The sequence below is a fragment of the Megascapheus bottae genome, chromosome 3 (assembly GCF_031878675.1).
Source record: "Megascapheus bottae isolate mThoBot1 chromosome 3, mThoBot2.hap1, whole genome shotgun sequence".
Classification (NCBI taxonomy): domain Eukaryota; kingdom Metazoa; phylum Chordata; class Mammalia; order Rodentia; family Geomyidae; genus Megascapheus; species Megascapheus bottae.
The window spans coordinates 60933791-60951555 of NC_143511.1; the positions used below are offsets into that span (position 1 = coordinate 60933791).

The window sequence follows — 17765 nt, forward strand, 5'->3', positions numbered from 1 at the left end:
CACTTATTATGAATAGGCCCTGAAGTGAAATCCTATGTGGGAGCCATTTGCTTTGATAATCTACACAGCTTTTCCAAGATAATTAAATGGAGGTTCAATGGCATCACATAACTTCCCAAAGATTTTAGCACAGGAAGTCCTCAAACCATTTCTATTCAGCCCTGAGGGTGTTCCTGCCCCAGTTACTCTTTGAGGATGGGGAGAGGTTCTCCAGAAAACAGAGTCCAGTAGAATCTTGGTACCATCAGAGCTGCCTATATAACTCCTAACTCAGGAGCTCTAGGCTTTGCCCCTCACCCATTCTTTTCTGAGAATTTGGAGAGGAGTTCCCCAACCTCTGCTCCAGCCTTCTGTCCAGGAAATGAAAAGTAGAAAGAGAGGGGAAGAGATCACACCCCACCCTACCACCCAACCCTGTGATTAAAATGTACATCTAAAACCTGGGGCTCAGCTGGGCCCTCAGCCTGCACAACAGAGGAAGAGAGGGAAGTTGGTAAGAAAGAGCGCAAGAGAAAAAACAAAGAGATGAGAAAAAGGGGGGGCGGAGGGGAGGTAGAGAGTTTTGATAAACAGGACACAAACTGCCAAATAACCCAGAACAAGATGTATCACCAAACAAAAGACCTAGTGAGAGACACAAAAGCAGAAGAGGCAAGCATCCTTAGAAAGAGAGCTAGGCAGTCATAAGAGGAGCCCCAGCCAAATGCCCCCAAACCATGCCATGAGGGTTTCATTGGACTTGGCATGTTTTTAATAGACTAGCACCTCTGGGTCCTGGCTGCCCTTCCTGTGCCCCCCTGAGGCAAAAGGAAAGCCCATTTTCAATGTACTCCCACTAACCAAGAAAAACTCCTGACCCTTACATTATATACTACTGGTGCAGGACTGACTGGCTCTCTGAGCCAGTGAAAGGGATTCTCACTCCACTGACTCCGTGTGTTCAGGGCCATTCAAAGTCTGGGGGAAAAGGGGAGGAGAGGTCGAGCAGACCTGAATGGGGGCCCTGGAGACAGCGGAAGGAGGCCTCACTGGAGATCAAAGGCCCAGGAAGCAGCAATGGGTCTGGGGCTGCCCTTTCACCCATAGCCCCACTATTCACAAGCCTGTCTGCTTTGCCAAGTCTAGCCCCACCACCAGCTCCTCTGGGTCTTCCAGAGAGAGACAGCCTGCCTCCGGCTCTGAGTCCATCACTCCCACCCCCAGCCTAGTTGGGGTTACAGAGCCACTGCTTTAGATTCCTCCACAAAAAATTCTCAGGTCAGACCAAAAGACTAGACTGCCTCTCTCCACTGGGCCCATCGCAGCCAGACTCTCAAAGCACCCCCGCATGTCTCTGGAGCATCCAGCCTGTACCAAGGGCTGGACCACGGAGAAGCACTTCAGATGGGACCCTGCCTAGCTATATCTATCCATGTGAATGGTACACTCAGCGAAGTGAGGCACAGGAGGAAAAATAAGCAAGCATAGCATGTCAGACACCGAGTTGCCTAAACTGTTACAATTCTGAACTAGAATGCCTTTTTTTTTTTTTTACCAGTCCTGGGTCTTGAACTCAAAGCCTGAGCACTATCTTTGGGCTTTCTCAAGGCTAAAGCTACACCATTTGAGCCATAGCACCACTTGCAGCTTTTTCTGGTCTTTGTGCTTGCTGGGCAAGCATTCTACCACTAGGCCAAAATCTCAGTCCTAGAATGCCTTCTTTTGACTCTGCTCTCATTTGTCTAGTCTCTATTCATACCTTCAGGGATGAGTAGCTCACTACTTTCCATCCTTCGTCCAGCCCAGCTGGGGTCTGGTTGCTGTATGCTGATCTCCATTGCCACCTGCCTCCTGTAGCTTCCTTTAACCAGCCCCAGCTCTGCCTTCAGAGCAATCTAATCCATAGGGCCCTAAGGTGGCAGCAGCTACACAATGTTCAGGTCAGACTTAGATATATGTGTCTCAAATCTGGTATGGGAGGCATCCTGGAAAGAAATTTAGAATTTCTAGCCTGAAAGGGACCTTGCCAATAGTGTTCTAATTTGTTTATTTTGGCACAAACTCAAACAAGGCTTTCTGCACAAGTCCTAAATACCAAACAGAAACCCCTCACTGAGGAAAACAGGGTTCCCATTTGCCATCCCCACTAGGGACCCTCGAGCACTTACAATTGAGAACCAATTTTTTATTTAAATTTTAATTAATCTAAACTTAAAAAGAGAAGCTATGTAAACATGACCTCATTGTTTTGATTACATTGATTACCTTCAACTTTAGCTTTCAAATGTTTAGCATCTAACTTGAGACATGTTACAAGTATAAAATCACACCATCTCTCAAAGATGTAGTTTACCATGTTATACTGGTTGCATGTTAAAATGATACTATTTGAGCTAAAGAAATTGTTAAAATTAATTCCACATAGGTTTTTATTATTTTGTTTGGTTGGTTTTGGTTTTAGTTTGCTTTTGGGGTCTCATGTAGTCTAGCCTTGAACTCTACCCTCAATCTCTAAGTGGCTAGTTTCTTCTTTTTCTTCTTTTTTTCCTTTCTTTTTTTTTTAGTTTAATCCTGTTTCTAGGAATTTGAAGTTGCATATACAGTTTGCGTTGTATTTCTGTTGCATAGACTGATCAATTTCTTTTCTTTTTTTTATTTTTTCTTTTATTTTATTTTTATTGCCAGTCCTGGGCTTGAGCTCAGGGCCTGAGCACTGTCCTTGGGATTTTCTCAAGGCTAGAGCTCTACCCACTTGAGCCTCAGCACCACTTCCAGCTTTTTTTTCCTATGTATGTGGTACCAAGGAATTGAACCCGGGTCTTCGCGAATGCTAGGCAAGCAATCTACCACTAGGCCAAACTCCCAGCCTTTTCTTTTCTTTTGTTTTCTTTTTTGTGCCAGTCCTGGGGCTTGAACTCAGGGCCTGGACACTGTCCTTGGACACTGTTTGCTTAAGGCTAGTGCTCTGCCACTTGAACCACAGTGCCACTTCTGGTTTTTTCTGTGTATGTGGTACTGAGAAATTGAACTCAGGACTTTGTGCATGCTAGGCTACTCTCCCAGCCTCCTAGACTGATCACTTTTATGTCTACCTTGACACCTGAAACATTCAATACAATATATTTCTTTTTATTTTTTGCCAGTCCGGGGCTTGAGTTCTGAGTCTGAGCACTATCCTTGGGTTTTCTCAAGGCTAGTGCTGTACCATGTGAACCACAGCACCATTCCCAGCATTTTTCTATGTATGTGGTACCAAGGAATTGAACCTGGGTCTTCGTGCATGCTAGGCAAGCACTATACCATTAGGCCAAATTCCTGGCCCATATTTCTTAAGTTTCTAAAACTATCAAAACCATTCTCCCAAGTTAAGCTCATACATATGATCCTAGAGGCTCATGCCTATAATCCTAGTTACTCAGAAGGCTGAGTTCTGAGGATCAAGATTTTAAGTGAGCTCAGGCAGCAAAATCCATAAGACTTTTATCAACAATTAACCATTAAAAAGCTGGAAATGGATCTGTAGCTCAAATGGTAGAGTGCTAGCTTTGAGCAAAAAAGCTTGTGGATGGTGCTCAGGTCCTGTGTTAGAGCCCTAGGACTGTCAGGAAACAAAAAATATCTGCCCACTGTTTCCAGATTACAAGTTTCAGAGTCACATTCAATTCTTGAACCAATCAGCATTTCTTCTTCCTGTCTTTGATTGAAATTCTCTTTCCTCCTCCTACTCAGCCCTCCAAAATCATCTTTTTCCCTAATATCATCTTTTATGAGAAACTTCCTAGATCATATGGTCATATGCCTTGTTCTCCTTCTCTGGTGGTTCCCTCATGTACTGCCCATTGGAGTAACTTTGGATTTGGAGTCTTGATCATCCACCCACCTCCTTGTTACTATCAGTGTGGATCCCTGCCCTCAGATTTTTAAGCAAGAGAATGGCCCCAACAAATGCCCAAAGGCAAAAACCAAGTCCAAGAGGGAGACTGCACCCTGTAGGGCCTCAGTTGCTTTGTCTGAGTCATGGGATGAGATTTATCTGTTTTCCTTTGGGCTCTGTAATGTCTCTCTTACTCCATGACTTCTTGCATGCTGCTGAAGGCCGCCCCTAAGAAAAATGGTGCCATCCTAAAAGCCAATGCCCTCATACAACCATGTTATACAGCCTCCCTGGGCCAGCCCTTGGTGTGTCTGACCTTCTCCTGTGCTTCTCAGTGCCTGTTTTTCACTCTGTTCTCCTCAAACTTGGATCTGTAGGACTTACTTTGCTACACTCAATAGTTCCAGCCTTCCATGCACACTCTTCTACTTGAAATTTCTGCACACTCACCTTGGGCTCTACTTAGTCCCAGATAGCTACCCAAAGGGCCTTTCTGAAGGGGCTGGGGGATGATGGGTAGCTGGACAATACCAGGAGACAGAGCTTCAGGTAACTCCAGTTCCTCCAAGCTTCCCAGTCCACACCAGCTCTGTGGCCTTGCCAGTGTCATGGGGTACCTTGCGGGGAAGGAAGTACTGGTTTACCTCCTTAATAAAATAGAGATCTCTGCACCAGAGAGTCTAGGGGGAGCCAATTAAGGGAAAATAGGGAAAGACATTGGTACAACTTTCCGATGACAACTAAGGTCATTTCTGCCCACTTGCACTGCCCAACCACTTCACAAGGCATGGAAGAAATGAGGAAGAGGTTCTTGTTGCTGCAAATTGTTAGTTCTGGCAGCTTGACCATGCCTCCTTAGTCCACAGAACACACTGGACTTCTTCCCAAGTCTTCCTGGGGATTGGAGTTCTACCTTAGGTTCAGAACTAGAAAGATTACAAAAAAAATCATCCAATTTAATTTCTTTTTTGTTGTTGTTGCAACATTAAGGATTGACCCCAGGGCTTTGAAATAGCTAGGCAAGCACTCTATCACTTAAGTCATTTCTCCAACCCCATGTCTGATTCCTGATAGTCATGTACAGCAGTCCATCAAGTGTCACTTAGCCTGCTTGCATAATTTGACACACAGGGCACTCATGACCTCCCAAGGTACAGCTGAAAATAATTCAAGGATTATAGGAGACAATAATCATTGCTCTGATCTTCTTTGTGTCAAAACATCCCTATGACTTGAGGTGCTTCCCTGGTTCGATATTCAGATCCTTCTTCACTCAGTTCTACTCACTTAAATACAGTCCAAGTTGTTGTTGCGCCTCTTAAAAAAATCAATATCCCAAACCACCCACAGTCCTCGGGGAATGAGCTGACCAGCACAGAGTAGTAAAGACTAATATTATCCATGGTTTGACTACTCTACAATTTTTTTTTTGCAGTACTAGAGTTTGAAATTAAGATGTTGTGCTCTACCTCTAGAGCCATATCTCCAGCCCTTTTAGCTTTTGTTCTTAAAAATAAATTCTGTGCCTTTCCCTGGGCCAGTCTGGACAGCAATCTTTCTACTTATGACTCCTGCCTCGTTTGGATACAGGCACAATACGTACAGCTTTTCTGGTTACATGGAGTTCTCACTAACATTTTGCCAGGACTGTCCTCAAACCATAACCATCCAGATCCATATGACCTAAGTAACTGAGATTACAGACATGAGCCACAGCATTAAGCTTCAATTTACACCATTCATAGCAGCTTAAGAGGCCAAATGACCACTGCTGATCAGAGACAATACATTAAGTATGCAACACTATAAAACAGCCCCCTCAAATCAGGACTCTGTTCATAAACATAAAACTAGATTTTTTTTTCTTCTCTCTAAAAAATGTTTGGCCTCATATAATCCTCTCCACTATAACCAAATGCAACGGGCCCCAGCTTGAAACATATGCTTCTAGGCCAGGTGACAATGGGAGAAAGGATAACACCATCAACCCCATAAACCAACAGAGTTGGCAGGCCTGCTGCCTCCCACCACAAGCCAGCACAGCAACCCACTGAGTTAAAGACTTCTGACATCTGCTCAGGAGTAGGGAGCAGGGGGAAAGAGGCAGCAGGTCGCAGAAGCCATGAATCATTCTACATATTTCCCAGCTGCAGCCAGAGGCCACAGACCTGCCTTCTACATGGCTGCAACATGCAGCTCACAGGCCAATCCATTGCCAGAGCTAACTCAGTTTTCTAGTTATAGATCTTAAGTAGTCAGGCATGTGCTCACAGGAACATACAACCCTTACCAGAGCTGGAAAGGCAACTATGTGGAGAAACAGGATAATTGAATCAAGAACTCTGTCACACTGTTTTTCGGCCCTAGATCACAGCCTAATATTTTTTTCCTTTACTAAGGTTGTGCAGATTCTCAGTCCGTGCTGGCACAGACTCCAGGAGGCCAGGCAGAGTACAGCACACTGAGGACTTGAAATAAGCCAACCAGAAAGATTGGCATCTTTAGAATCCCTGGGAAACACATGCACAACTTCCCTCCAGGCCCCAGGACAAAGATGACAAGAATAATATTTTCCTCCAGTTGGCTAGAAGCCAAGAATGCCCAGACCCTCAGTGAACCTGCGCCTGTCCACTCTACCTGTGCCCTCACACCACAGGGCATAGCAGAGGGTGTTTTCCCCAACCACTTCCTCTCACCCAAGGTTCTCCAAAAATGGGATATGGGTGTTGGGCTCAGACCCTCCACATACAGGTCTCTCAGGCAACACATTTACACAAAGCTCAGGGCACAGGGTTCTACCAGGACTGCTTTCTGCACTTAGAGAGTACTGATGGGAAGACACCAGCAAAGAACTAGTTCCAACAAGGAGTCTGTCTATACTCCTGGTCCCAGAAGTAAAGACAGGACCATGAAAACACCAGGCCTCTGTAGATAGGGGAGTGACAATCGAGCACTTGGGTTTCTACCCTGAGTGAGCACCCCACACTGACCCCATCAGATCCATCCCTGACAGGACTGAATGGCCATCTCTTACCTTCATCTCTCTTGCGCTTGTTGGTGTCGGCGCTGGGGGATGTGATGCCCAGGATGCCGCTGATGGAGTATGACGAGCCAGCCGAGTCCGTACTCACCGATGACACCTGCGTCACAGAGCCTGTAGACACTGTGCAGAGGGAGAGGGGCAGTCAGGGCGCCAGGAAGCTGAGGGGCAAAGGGCATCAGTGCTGGTTGGTCACAAAGACCTCAGTATACACTGGGATGCAGCTATGGTAGGAGCTATAGAGCCAGCCTGAGGACAGATGCCCTGATCAAGCAGAGGAACACAGGCACAAAATAGACAGAAAACCTGCTCATGTCCAACCAGTGCAAAGATGTAAGAAATTGAAGGATAGAGAAGAGAAAGAAGACAGTTGGGTCCCACCATCAGACCATGCTAGAAAGAGAGCTAGATAACTAGCCACTAGTAGCTCACATTGATAATCCTAACTTCTCAGATGGCTGAAATCTGAGGTTTACAGTTTGAAGCCAGCCTGGGCAGGAAAGTCTATGAGACTCTTATCTCCAATTAACTAGCATTATGTTAGAAGTGGAGCTATGGCTCAAATGTAGAGCACCAACCTTGAGCAAAGAAAGCTAAAAGACAGTGCCTAGGCCCTGAGTTCAAGTCCTACTACCCACACTGAAAGAAAGAGACAGAGTCAGAGACAGAGATTTGGTGTTTGGTTTGGTTTGGCTTGGTTTGGTGGTACTGGGGTTTTAAACTCAGGACTTCACATTAAGTAGTCAAAAGCTCTATCACTTCAGCCATACCCCATGTTGTGAGGTTCTAGTATATTTTTTATTTTGCCCAAAGCTGCCTCCCCAACCTTATCCTCCTACTTTTGACACCTGAATGGCTGGAATTGCTACACCACTAAGTCTGCCACACTCTTCAGGTATGATCACACCTAGCTTATACACAAACCATGCAAACATAAATACCCTTCCCCTCCCACACCCAGACAAACAGCAGGCTTCCCTTTCTTTTAATTCCTTGCTGTCTATTCCCATTTTACTTGGAATTAATTTTTAATATTAATTATTATAATAATTATTAACTCTCTTTATAGCAGACTGCAGGCATAATCTCATTTAAATCTGAGAACAATCTTATAAGCTGGGTAATGCAATTACCACATTGGAAAGAGAACCAAGGATCAGAAAAGTTAAAGGACTTACCCAAAGTCATACACTAATCGGAGGCAGAATGGTGATTGGAAACCAGAGAATGTCTTTACTCCTATAACTAACTTTCTCCTCACTAGAATAATGAAGAATAATAATATGCTTCACATTAACATTGTGTTTTTGCTTGTTTCAGCAGCCTGGAGTGCTATATTATCTTTTTACCATATGAGGAAACAGGCTCCGCTAAGTGAAGAGATTCAAAGTAATCTAGCTGATAAGCTATTCTTAGCCTCAAGTCTATTCACCTAAAGACCAGATTTCTCATGGCCTGAAGTAGATGATATATTGTGACAAATGCCAGGTCTCTAACTCCCAAAGGACTTAGGGAAAGGGAGATTTTATGCAAGTTTCCCATTGATGTTTAGCCTGGGGACCAAGGACGAGAATAGTCCTCACAAAGGTCCTCTCCAACCATGCAACTGGATTTCCATTTCTGGGTTGTGGGAGTTCACTCTTGGTTCAAATCTATAGAGTAATCTCAGATCCATTGCTCTGTCTGGTTGAAGAGGAAACACCTTTGACTCTGAAATGTAAGAAACACCTTAAGTATCTTAAGTATCAATGATGGTATGAGAAGCTGTTTGTTACTTTTCTTGGAGTGGATCCAGCTTCTCCTTTCTACAGGTCTAGTGTATATAGTTCCTTTCTTCTTAGATTTGAGTTTGATTTTAGGTCATCCTTAAGAGACACAGAAGTAAAAAAATAAAAATCATTAACTTCTCTTTTCCTTCACCAAGAATAAAAAAAATCTCCTCAAAATAGATTTATGCAAATCTCATGGCCTTTTCTGAGTATTAAGGTACAAAAAACAGAGGAAGAAAGAAGACCACTCAGTACTTTAAGCAACAACCACACATAAAGCAGGCTCTCACCATGTCACTGTCAAAGCCGTTGATGCTTAGATGTTTTGAGATTGTTCTAGACTCAAAGATTCAGGCTCTCGTTGTGGCTTCACCACTTTTGGACATCATGACCTTGGGCTAGTTATTTAGTCTATAAGTTTTAATTTCCTCACTGTTCAATAAGTTAGCAAACTAGAAGCTCTGATATCCCTGTGAGATATGATCTTAATAAAAATTTCTGGGACAAAACAAACTGTCCTGAGGACTTACAGTGGAATTATCCCTCTAGAGCTGTTGAAAGAATATTATCAGACACTGCTAGTTAGATTTCCATAGTACAGCACCTGAAACAGAGCCTCATCCAGGAAGCCCTTCTCAGCCCTTTCAGGCCAGTCCAACAGAGGGACCATTCCCTCCCTTTCGCTCTCTCAACACCCATAATAGACTTTTGGGGCTTTATTTAAGTGTTTTTCCAAGTTCTCTTTATTGTACTCCCCATTGGACTGAGAAGCCCTAGAGAATAAGGATTTTATTCCACCTCATGTGTAGCATTTGTCTTCAGCACCACAGTCTGCATAGCAGGGCCTTAGCAAATTGTCTCTGAATGAATTACTAAATGAAGAATTTCCTCATAGCAGAGATGAGTTGTCTTACTTTTCCAGAGAGGCAAACTTCATGACTCAGAAATCTCAGAGAGCACCTGGTTTGTGTTACTCTATCCATCAATAAGGAAACTGAGGCTCAGAGAAGTAACAGATGGCCGTGAGTGTGGCCTAGTGGTAGAGTGCTTGCCTAGTATGCATGAAGCCCTGGGATAGATTCCTTGGTACCACATACACAGAAAAGGCCAGAAGTGGTGCTATGGCTCAAGTAGTAGAGAAAGCCCAAGGATTCAGGCCCTGAGTTCAGTACTGGCAAAAAAGAAAAAGCAGAAGCAGAAGAATGAGGAGATGAAGAAGAAGAAGAGGGAGAGAGGGGGAGAGGGAGAGGAGAAAAAAGGAGGAGGAAGAGAAAAGGAAGAGGAGGAGGGAAGAAAAGAGGAGGAAGAGGAGGAAAAGGAGGAGGAGAAGGAGGAGGAGGAGGAGCAGGAGCAGGAGGAGGAGGAAAAGGATTTTCTCAGTTCACTCACTGGGTGGGTTAATGACAGAATTAAGACTCTAAGCCAGCCTCTGCCAGATCCCTATCACCGTGGGAAGTTCAAGTTTTTAATCAAGAAAAGTACCAATGATGAAGGAATAGAAGTGTGATTATGCAGAATGCACAGGCACCATGGCAACTAGAACTATCAGAGGTTTGCTCAGTGATTCTCCACTTTCTTACAGTAGACTAACCTTTCCCTAGCCACAGGTGTTTTCTTCATTCCAAGTGGAGAAATGTTGTGCTTTAGACCGACACATTTCAATTCATCTTTGAAGAGGAGGTAAGGGGAAAGTCTGAACCCTTCTGTGATAAGAAACAGGATGTCAGGGTCACTCTCAGACTTCATCAATGTATAGCAGAAACCCCACTGGTAAGCTCAGACAGTTCAGAGCACATGAGATGGAAGCAAGAAAAATAGAGAAAGAAAGTTTGGGAAGTTTGTCACATCTTCACTCAAGACTGCAAGTGCACAAAGAATTGTAGAAGGGCTGGTTGATAGAAGAAAAAAACACATTCAAAACTACTTACTGACTAATGATGCAGAAAATGTTATGAATAAGTATCCCTTTCTTGATTTATTACTTTAATTATCTGACATTCTATAGACCCCCATTAGTGGATTTTTTTGGCTTAGATTTCAATTTTCTGTCTCATGGTGAAAGCTATTTATCATAATAATCAGTAAAATTCAAAACCTTTTAGCAGTATTTATAAAATTCATTTACCAGGTTCAGCCCTTGGAGAATGACAAAGAAGGCGCATTAGTACGTGTGCCGAAGTGTTTTATGCAGAATTATCTGTCCATAAGAATGATTAAAAGTTCTCTTTAGAATATTTGGAGCCCATTAGATTTTCAAAAAAATTTTTTTAAAGTTCTTCTTACCTATGCTGTGACTGGAAGCTGGGACAGGCTGGTTGGGGGGCTGCTGTACTTTTGTCCGGATGATCCTGTGAACAGTTGGGAAAACAACAAATGACTATTTACCATCAGGAAGGAAAGAGACTTCAATCAGCTATACAAAGATGACCACAAAACCCACACCCAAGCTAGAGCATAGGGCAGAGGTAAAAGGGATTATGGGGGTAAAGTGGTCAAAAGAATTATCTTCCTGGATGTCTCTTGGTCACTTGCATCCCTCTCTGGGCCCTCAGTGCCTTCTCTGAAGAAAGGGAATAATGTGTCAATGTTACTCACTAGCATTCCCCTGGCAATAAGCCCCTGCTCTATAATGAACTAAATGGGTAATCTGAGGAAGTTCCTTTCATAGAGTTTGTTCTCTCAACTATGGGATGAAGGAACTGTGCCTTGGCAGCTCTTACAGGCTGTTTTTCTGCCCTAGAGGGACACAAATAAGTCAAATGCCCCAACCACCTGCTAAATTACTAAGTAATATATCCTTTGTTCCTGAACCAATCAGTGCTTGGTCTGGCTTAAAGGAAGCCTGCTTCATACAAAAAATCACTTAGAAAGGACCCACACAGCTAGGAGCCACAGGCAACCTGGTCTATCTTTGCATAGACAATGAAATGACTGTGAGCAAGTCCATTCCATTGTGAGTCCTAATACAATGAAGGAGTTGGAACAGATCGTTCTTTTTTTACTTATTATTTACTTTATTCTTATTATAAAAGTGATGTATGGAAGGATAACAATTACATGAATCAGGTAATGAGTACGTTTCTTCTTGTACAATGTCTTCCCTTTCCTCACTCTTTCCCAGTCCCTCACTCCCATCTCCACCTAAGAATTGTAGAGTTCATTTTCATCACATTCTTTACTCAGTTTGAATAATTACTTTTTCAAATAAAAATTTTAAAAATTTACAGAAAAATCCCAATGTATTAAAGGAATAAAAGTAGAATATTTCTTTTGGGACCAGTAGCTCTGAATCCTGCGTAAATGTGGACTCTGGGGAGTCTCCATTGTAAACTTTCAGTTGGAATGACACCTGGCGCCCTCAGGAGCCCACAAGCCAGTACATCTTTGAGAACAGATCAGAACAAAGCCCAAAACCCCTCCGGGATCTACAAGGAAGTTCCGACCCTGGAATTTGGAAGAAGGTGAGTTATAAGATGTCTAGAAAAGCTCAATTCCAGCCTTAAAAGACTATCTTTCCAAAGACCATTTGTTTGAAATTCTGTTTCATTATGGAAATAATAATAATATATGCTCACTATAGACTATTTAGACAACATGGAGAAGTATAAAGACTATTATTTAGGCTGCATGTCATTGTATATGCCTCCAAGGAGGTTAAACATCCCTGGTTTCCTGGAAAAAGAAGATAGGAGAATTGTAGTGTGAGGCCAGCTTGGGAAAAATTAACTTGAGACACCATCTGAATAACCAAACTAAAAGCAAAAGATTCAAAGTGTAGCTAAGCAGTAGAGCACTCGCCTAGCAAGCAGGAGGCCCTGAGTTCAATCCCCATCAAAAATAATATCTAAGATCATATTTTTGTACATTATCATGCCAACATTTCTGTTCACATTTGGAAATACCTGTATGTGGTTTTTTTTTTTATCTATGCCAAAGTCACGATTAAGCCATGTACACAGTTTTTATCCGGGAAAAAACAAACATCTGTTTGCACAGGACAGACTTTTATTCCTAGAAGGTCATTGAAAGGCTACACTGAGTCTCTAGCTTGTGCAAATGAGTACAAAGGACATAAATAGCACTTGCCTCCCCTTAGCCCTCTGGACAGTCAGCTGTGCTCCGCTGACCTTACAGCTTGGCACTAGACAGCCAGGACCTTGGGTATCGTCCACTGATATCCTAGAAGGGACTTGCCCCGTTCTTCCTAGATCCTCTGAGCACTGGCCCCTGGAGTGCAGCCTTTTTGCCCTTTTCTGATGAGTCAGCTTCAGTGCTGCCTCAAATATATTCACAGTCTGTGTTTGTTTTCTCCAACATTCACTTACCTAACTAAGCAAATAGGAGTGCACTGGAATAAGACATGAGAGTGAGACTAGCTTTTTAAACACCTGAAATTAAGTTGGTATAGGATTAATTTTTCCATATGCATATATGCCATGTTTTCTATGTACATGTGTGTAGGGAGATTCCATTAGGCATGTGAATATATAGATTCACAGGTTCAAACATATAAAGTATGTGATAACATATACCATAACAATTTCTCACTGAACTCAGGAAGAAATTTAAAACCCTTCACTGTGCACAATTTAACATACAGCAATAAAAATAAGTTCAAAGATTTTTAAAAAGCAAATTATGACCACCTAATTTCCTTTTCGAAATATTTGCAAATCATTGGTAAAGCATCTCCAGCTGTAATTTGATACATAGCCACTGTACATGATTATTCAGGCTCCAGAATCAAACTACTATCATTTGAACCCCAACCCTATAATCTGCCAGGTACATGATCTTCTCTGTTTCTGTTTCTGCACCTGAAAAGTAGGGCTAAGGATCATTCCTACTTAATAGAATTAATATTAAGACTGAATTAGTTAACTAGTCAGAAGCAGTTATTTCATAGGAAATTCTCAGTGAATATTAGGTGTTGTTATTCTCAGTGATGTTTTTGTAAAACTTGACAAGCTTAACTCCTAAACTATCCAAATATTTCATATTGGCCTTAAAAAGTACATGGGAGTTACATGCCTGTAATCCTAGCTCTTGAGAAGTGGAAGCAGGAAAATGGAGAGTTTGTAGCCAGCCTGGGCTACAGATAGACATAATGAAACTGTCTCAAAATTAAAAAATCAAACCGCATCTTGGGTAAAAACAGACACCTTCTTCCCCTATTTGAAGGCTGCAGTGGTGCTTTATGAGAATTCTACAAATACAAGGAATCCCCCAAAGCTGCCTCCAGAGGTGAGTGGTTTTGCTCATCTGATTGTAGCAGCCCCTGATTAAAAACAAAGAGTATCATTTCTGAGTGAGAAGAAATGGTAGCAGGGAAAGATTGTAATTGATTTATAACATTCCTAAGAACTAAACAATAAAACAATGCCAAACTCTTCAAGTCTTATCCAATAAGGGCATACTCAGGTCAGGTGCCAGTGGCTCACTTCTATCATTCTAGTCAGGACTGAGATCTGAGGAATTAAGTTCAAAGTAAGCTCAAGCAGGGAAGTTTGTGAGACACTTATCTCCAATTAACCACCAAAAAGTTGAAAGTGGAGCTATGGTTTAATTTGCAGAGTGCTAACCTTGAGCAAAAAAGCTCAGGAACAAGCTCCAGTGCCAACTCTCTCTCTCTCTCTCTCTCCCTCCCTCCCTCTCTCCCTCCCTCCCTCCCTCCCTCCCTCCCTCCCTCCCTCCCTCCCTCCCTCTCTCTCTCTCTCTCTCTCTCTCTCTCTCTCTCTCTCTCTCTCTCTCTCTCTCTCTCTCTCTCTCACTTTGCCAGAGACTATTAGAAATAATTGGCAATCAAAACATCAAAGCTGAAAAACATGAGTTGTAGAGCAATTGAATAGCATGCTGAGGGCACTGGATTTAATCTCTACAATGCACATGGACACGCTCACAAGCACAAACATACCCAGAGCCCATGTTTACATGGCTGAGTTTGAGCATGGCTCTGGATACCATAATGAACAGCCTCTGGTTCACCAAAAAAAAAGGAGTTTAATAATCAAATACAATGCAGAAACTAAAGCCCAAAGGGTTCAAGTGACCTGGCCAGATTCACTCAGCAAATCAATCCAGACTTCTAGCTTCCACGCCTAAGTATTTTTCTTTCAATCGTGTTCAAACGAAGTGATCCTTTATGAAGCATAAACCTATTTGGATTCAAAATGTATTTAGGATTGGAGGGTTAAACTACAAAGGATTTTATACTATAAACAACTGAAGATTCAATTTTTAACTTCTCTTCCTTTGAAAAACTGGATCTCCTCATCACTTTACCCTACCATTCTTCACAAAATTACTGTAAAAGAGAAAGGACATCATGGTCTCTTGAAAAGAGGGAGCTAGGGAAGAAGAAACACCAAAACCAATGATGTGTTATGAAACTGCCACCTCAGCTGGGCTGAAAATCCAAATATCTGGGACCAAGCTGGGAAGAACCCATGGAAGCCCCCAGGCCTGTGGAGAAGACAGAAGTGGCTAAGCCATCTCAGAAGACTGACTGCCAAAGGTAGGATTAAAATCAGAACTAACCAGCTGTCAGCCCCAACCTAACTCCAACATCTGTGCTGTTTATCTATATTAAGTTGTTGCCAATAGGAAAAACAAGTGAACTGGTCAGGGAAAACCAGAATACCCAGCAATGTTGGCCCACTTTCTCACATGGATATCAACTGACTGTTGAAAACAAAGCTGTACCACACTCCAAGCTGGGGATAGCACTTTGCATCCCCACTACTTGGTCACAGATTTACACACTGAAGGAGGAAGACCCAGCAAGGTGCTAGTGGCTCACACTTCAGTTTGAGGCCAGCTAGGGCAGAAAAATCTGCAAGATTCTAACTCAAGGGAAATCAGGAAGCTGGTCAATTGGCATAGATCTGTGATTCTAGTGAGACAGGTAGCCTAAAAGTAGGAGGATTACAGCTCAAATTCATATGTAAAGACTCTATCCTAAAAACAACTGGTGAGAAACAGGACTGGAGGGATGGCTCAGAAGCACTGTACAAGCCTAACAAGAGTAAAGCCCTGAGTCCAAACCCCAGTATATTGAAGGAGGAGAGGAAAAAACCCACCACCCCCATTCCACCCACTACTGGGGTTACCTCTGGGACAGCCACCTCTGATTGACTTCCAAGCTGGATTTCCTCATATAGGTTTACAGAATCTCAACATCCTTAATAAGTCAGATGAATACGCTTGTGTCCCAGTGAACTTCCCACAAGCCTAACAAAACTCATTCCGTTTTAGCAGATAAAAGACATGCATGCACTTCTGGAGAAGGATAGTGGAGGGGACCTGTGGCCACCCAGAATACCTATCAATGCAGCTACAATTCCCTGTCTAGTTATTGGAAGTAGGGGAAAGAAGAGCTGGGAGAGAGTTTTTCATTCTCTTACTTGATGACACTAACAACATTTAAAAGCTGTATCTATTTCAGTGCAACCAGAGATTTGCTTTCCTGTGGAAAATAATACTAATGCTGCATGGCTCAGCTTGTCAGTGGGAGAGGGGACAGTGCATGGGCAAGTTATTTTCCTCCATTTATTAAACTCTTACTGAATTGCACAGTGAGAAGCCCAAGGAAGAGAGAAGCCATGAGCAAGGAACACTGGAAAAGGCTGTAGACCAGATGGATCTGGTAAACAGGCAGCGCATCATGCAGGCCTTGAGGCTCTGAATAAGATTGAATATGTTACTTCTCCCTGCCTTTCTTCTCATAGACTCACAGCTCTGTCCTCCCACAGAACAGTGATGGGAAGAGACCAGGTCACCTCTCACCATCAGCTCAACTATTAGATCTGCCTCAACATCACCTTTCTACCATACTTTATATCTGGGCCTCAGTCCCTATACCTGTCACAGGACACAGCCAGGTCTTGAGAACTGTAGGAGACCATAGATATGAAGGCAGTTTGGAGGCACCAGCAGCCAGCCATCCAGATGAATTAGGACATCTGGGAGGTCCCTGAGGCCCCAGAAACTAGCACCAGGACCTCCACCAGCACAGATCCCAGTACAAAGTAGTCACTGATCCCTAATGTTCCTGGACCATTCGTTCAAGTCTCCCCATCATAGACCTTTCTGTGTCTGGAACGCCTGCTCTCTTTGACCCACACATTTTCAAATAACTTATATTATGGCTTAAATAACTGTATTTTTTTGACAGTGCTAGGGATTGAACTCAGGGCCTGAGCACTGTCCTTGGGCTTTCTCAAGGCTAGAGCTCTACTACTTGAGCCACAGCACCACTTTGGGTTTCTCTATTTATGTGGTACCGAGGAATCCAACTCAGGTCTTAGGTGCTTGCTAGGCAAGCACTCTCCCGCTAGGCCAAACTCCCAGCCCCAATAAACGTATTTTTATAAGGTTGTCATAGTTCCTTGCTTGTAAGCAGATAAAGGGAAAGTCACAAACTCACTGGTTTGGCATGACACATATATGAAATGATATTCATCATAAGTCAGTTTTCATCCTTGTATTATGGAAGATCAAAGCCGGAGTGAATGGATCATGTTGGAAATCATTTAAAAATCCAGATATTCCATATAAACAAACACAACACATAGCACTCACAGGTTCTATTTTCTGGCTTATCTTGAAAAAAGGAAAGTTCTGGTCAACAAATAGACCCCACTCCTGATAGCCTTAAGCTGAAGCTAGAAGTAACTGTGCCTTTAATAGGGCTTATGCTGTTGATTTTAACATGGACTCTATCACTTCCTGTTGCTTTCTGCTTTTGTTGTCACCTTATTTGCCTAGCCCTATATAAGGCATTAAAGTATGTGAACCCCAATCTGATGATCTATTTTTTCCCCAGAGATGCACCATCACCTTACCAGACAAGTTTTGCCCTGATCACTGCAGGTTATGACCTTGGAGAAGTGCAAACTGTTCAAATCTTCAGTCTACTGGCTTCTTTGTGGGGTGTGTGTGTGTGTGTGTATGTGTGTGTGTGATTTTAAAAAATAAGTGTTTATGTTCCTTTATCTCTAGCATGGGTTTAATTGTGAGTCAAGACTATAACATCTACAGTAAACAACTTTCCTACAGAATTTTATTTCTTTTCATTTATTTATTTATTTATGTTTATTTTTCT

General features: G+C 42.8%; 1 protein-coding gene across 2 annotated transcripts in view; it reads right to left on the reverse strand.

Annotated features, from left to right (window-relative positions):
* The window catches only part of Pax5 (paired box 5), a 167359-nt gene that overhangs the window by 129685 nt on the left and 19909 nt on the right, over nt 1-17765 (reverse strand). For both annotated transcript variants that reach the window (XM_090330268.1, XM_090330269.1), the window contains exons 4-5: nt 10946-11010; nt 6888-7016 (exon numbers count right to left, since the gene is read on the reverse strand). In XM_090330268.1, coding sequence (XP_090186394.1) covers nt 6888-7016; nt 10946-11010 — 194 coding nt within the window. The remainder of the gene's footprint in view (nt 1-6887; nt 7017-10945; nt 11011-17765) is intronic.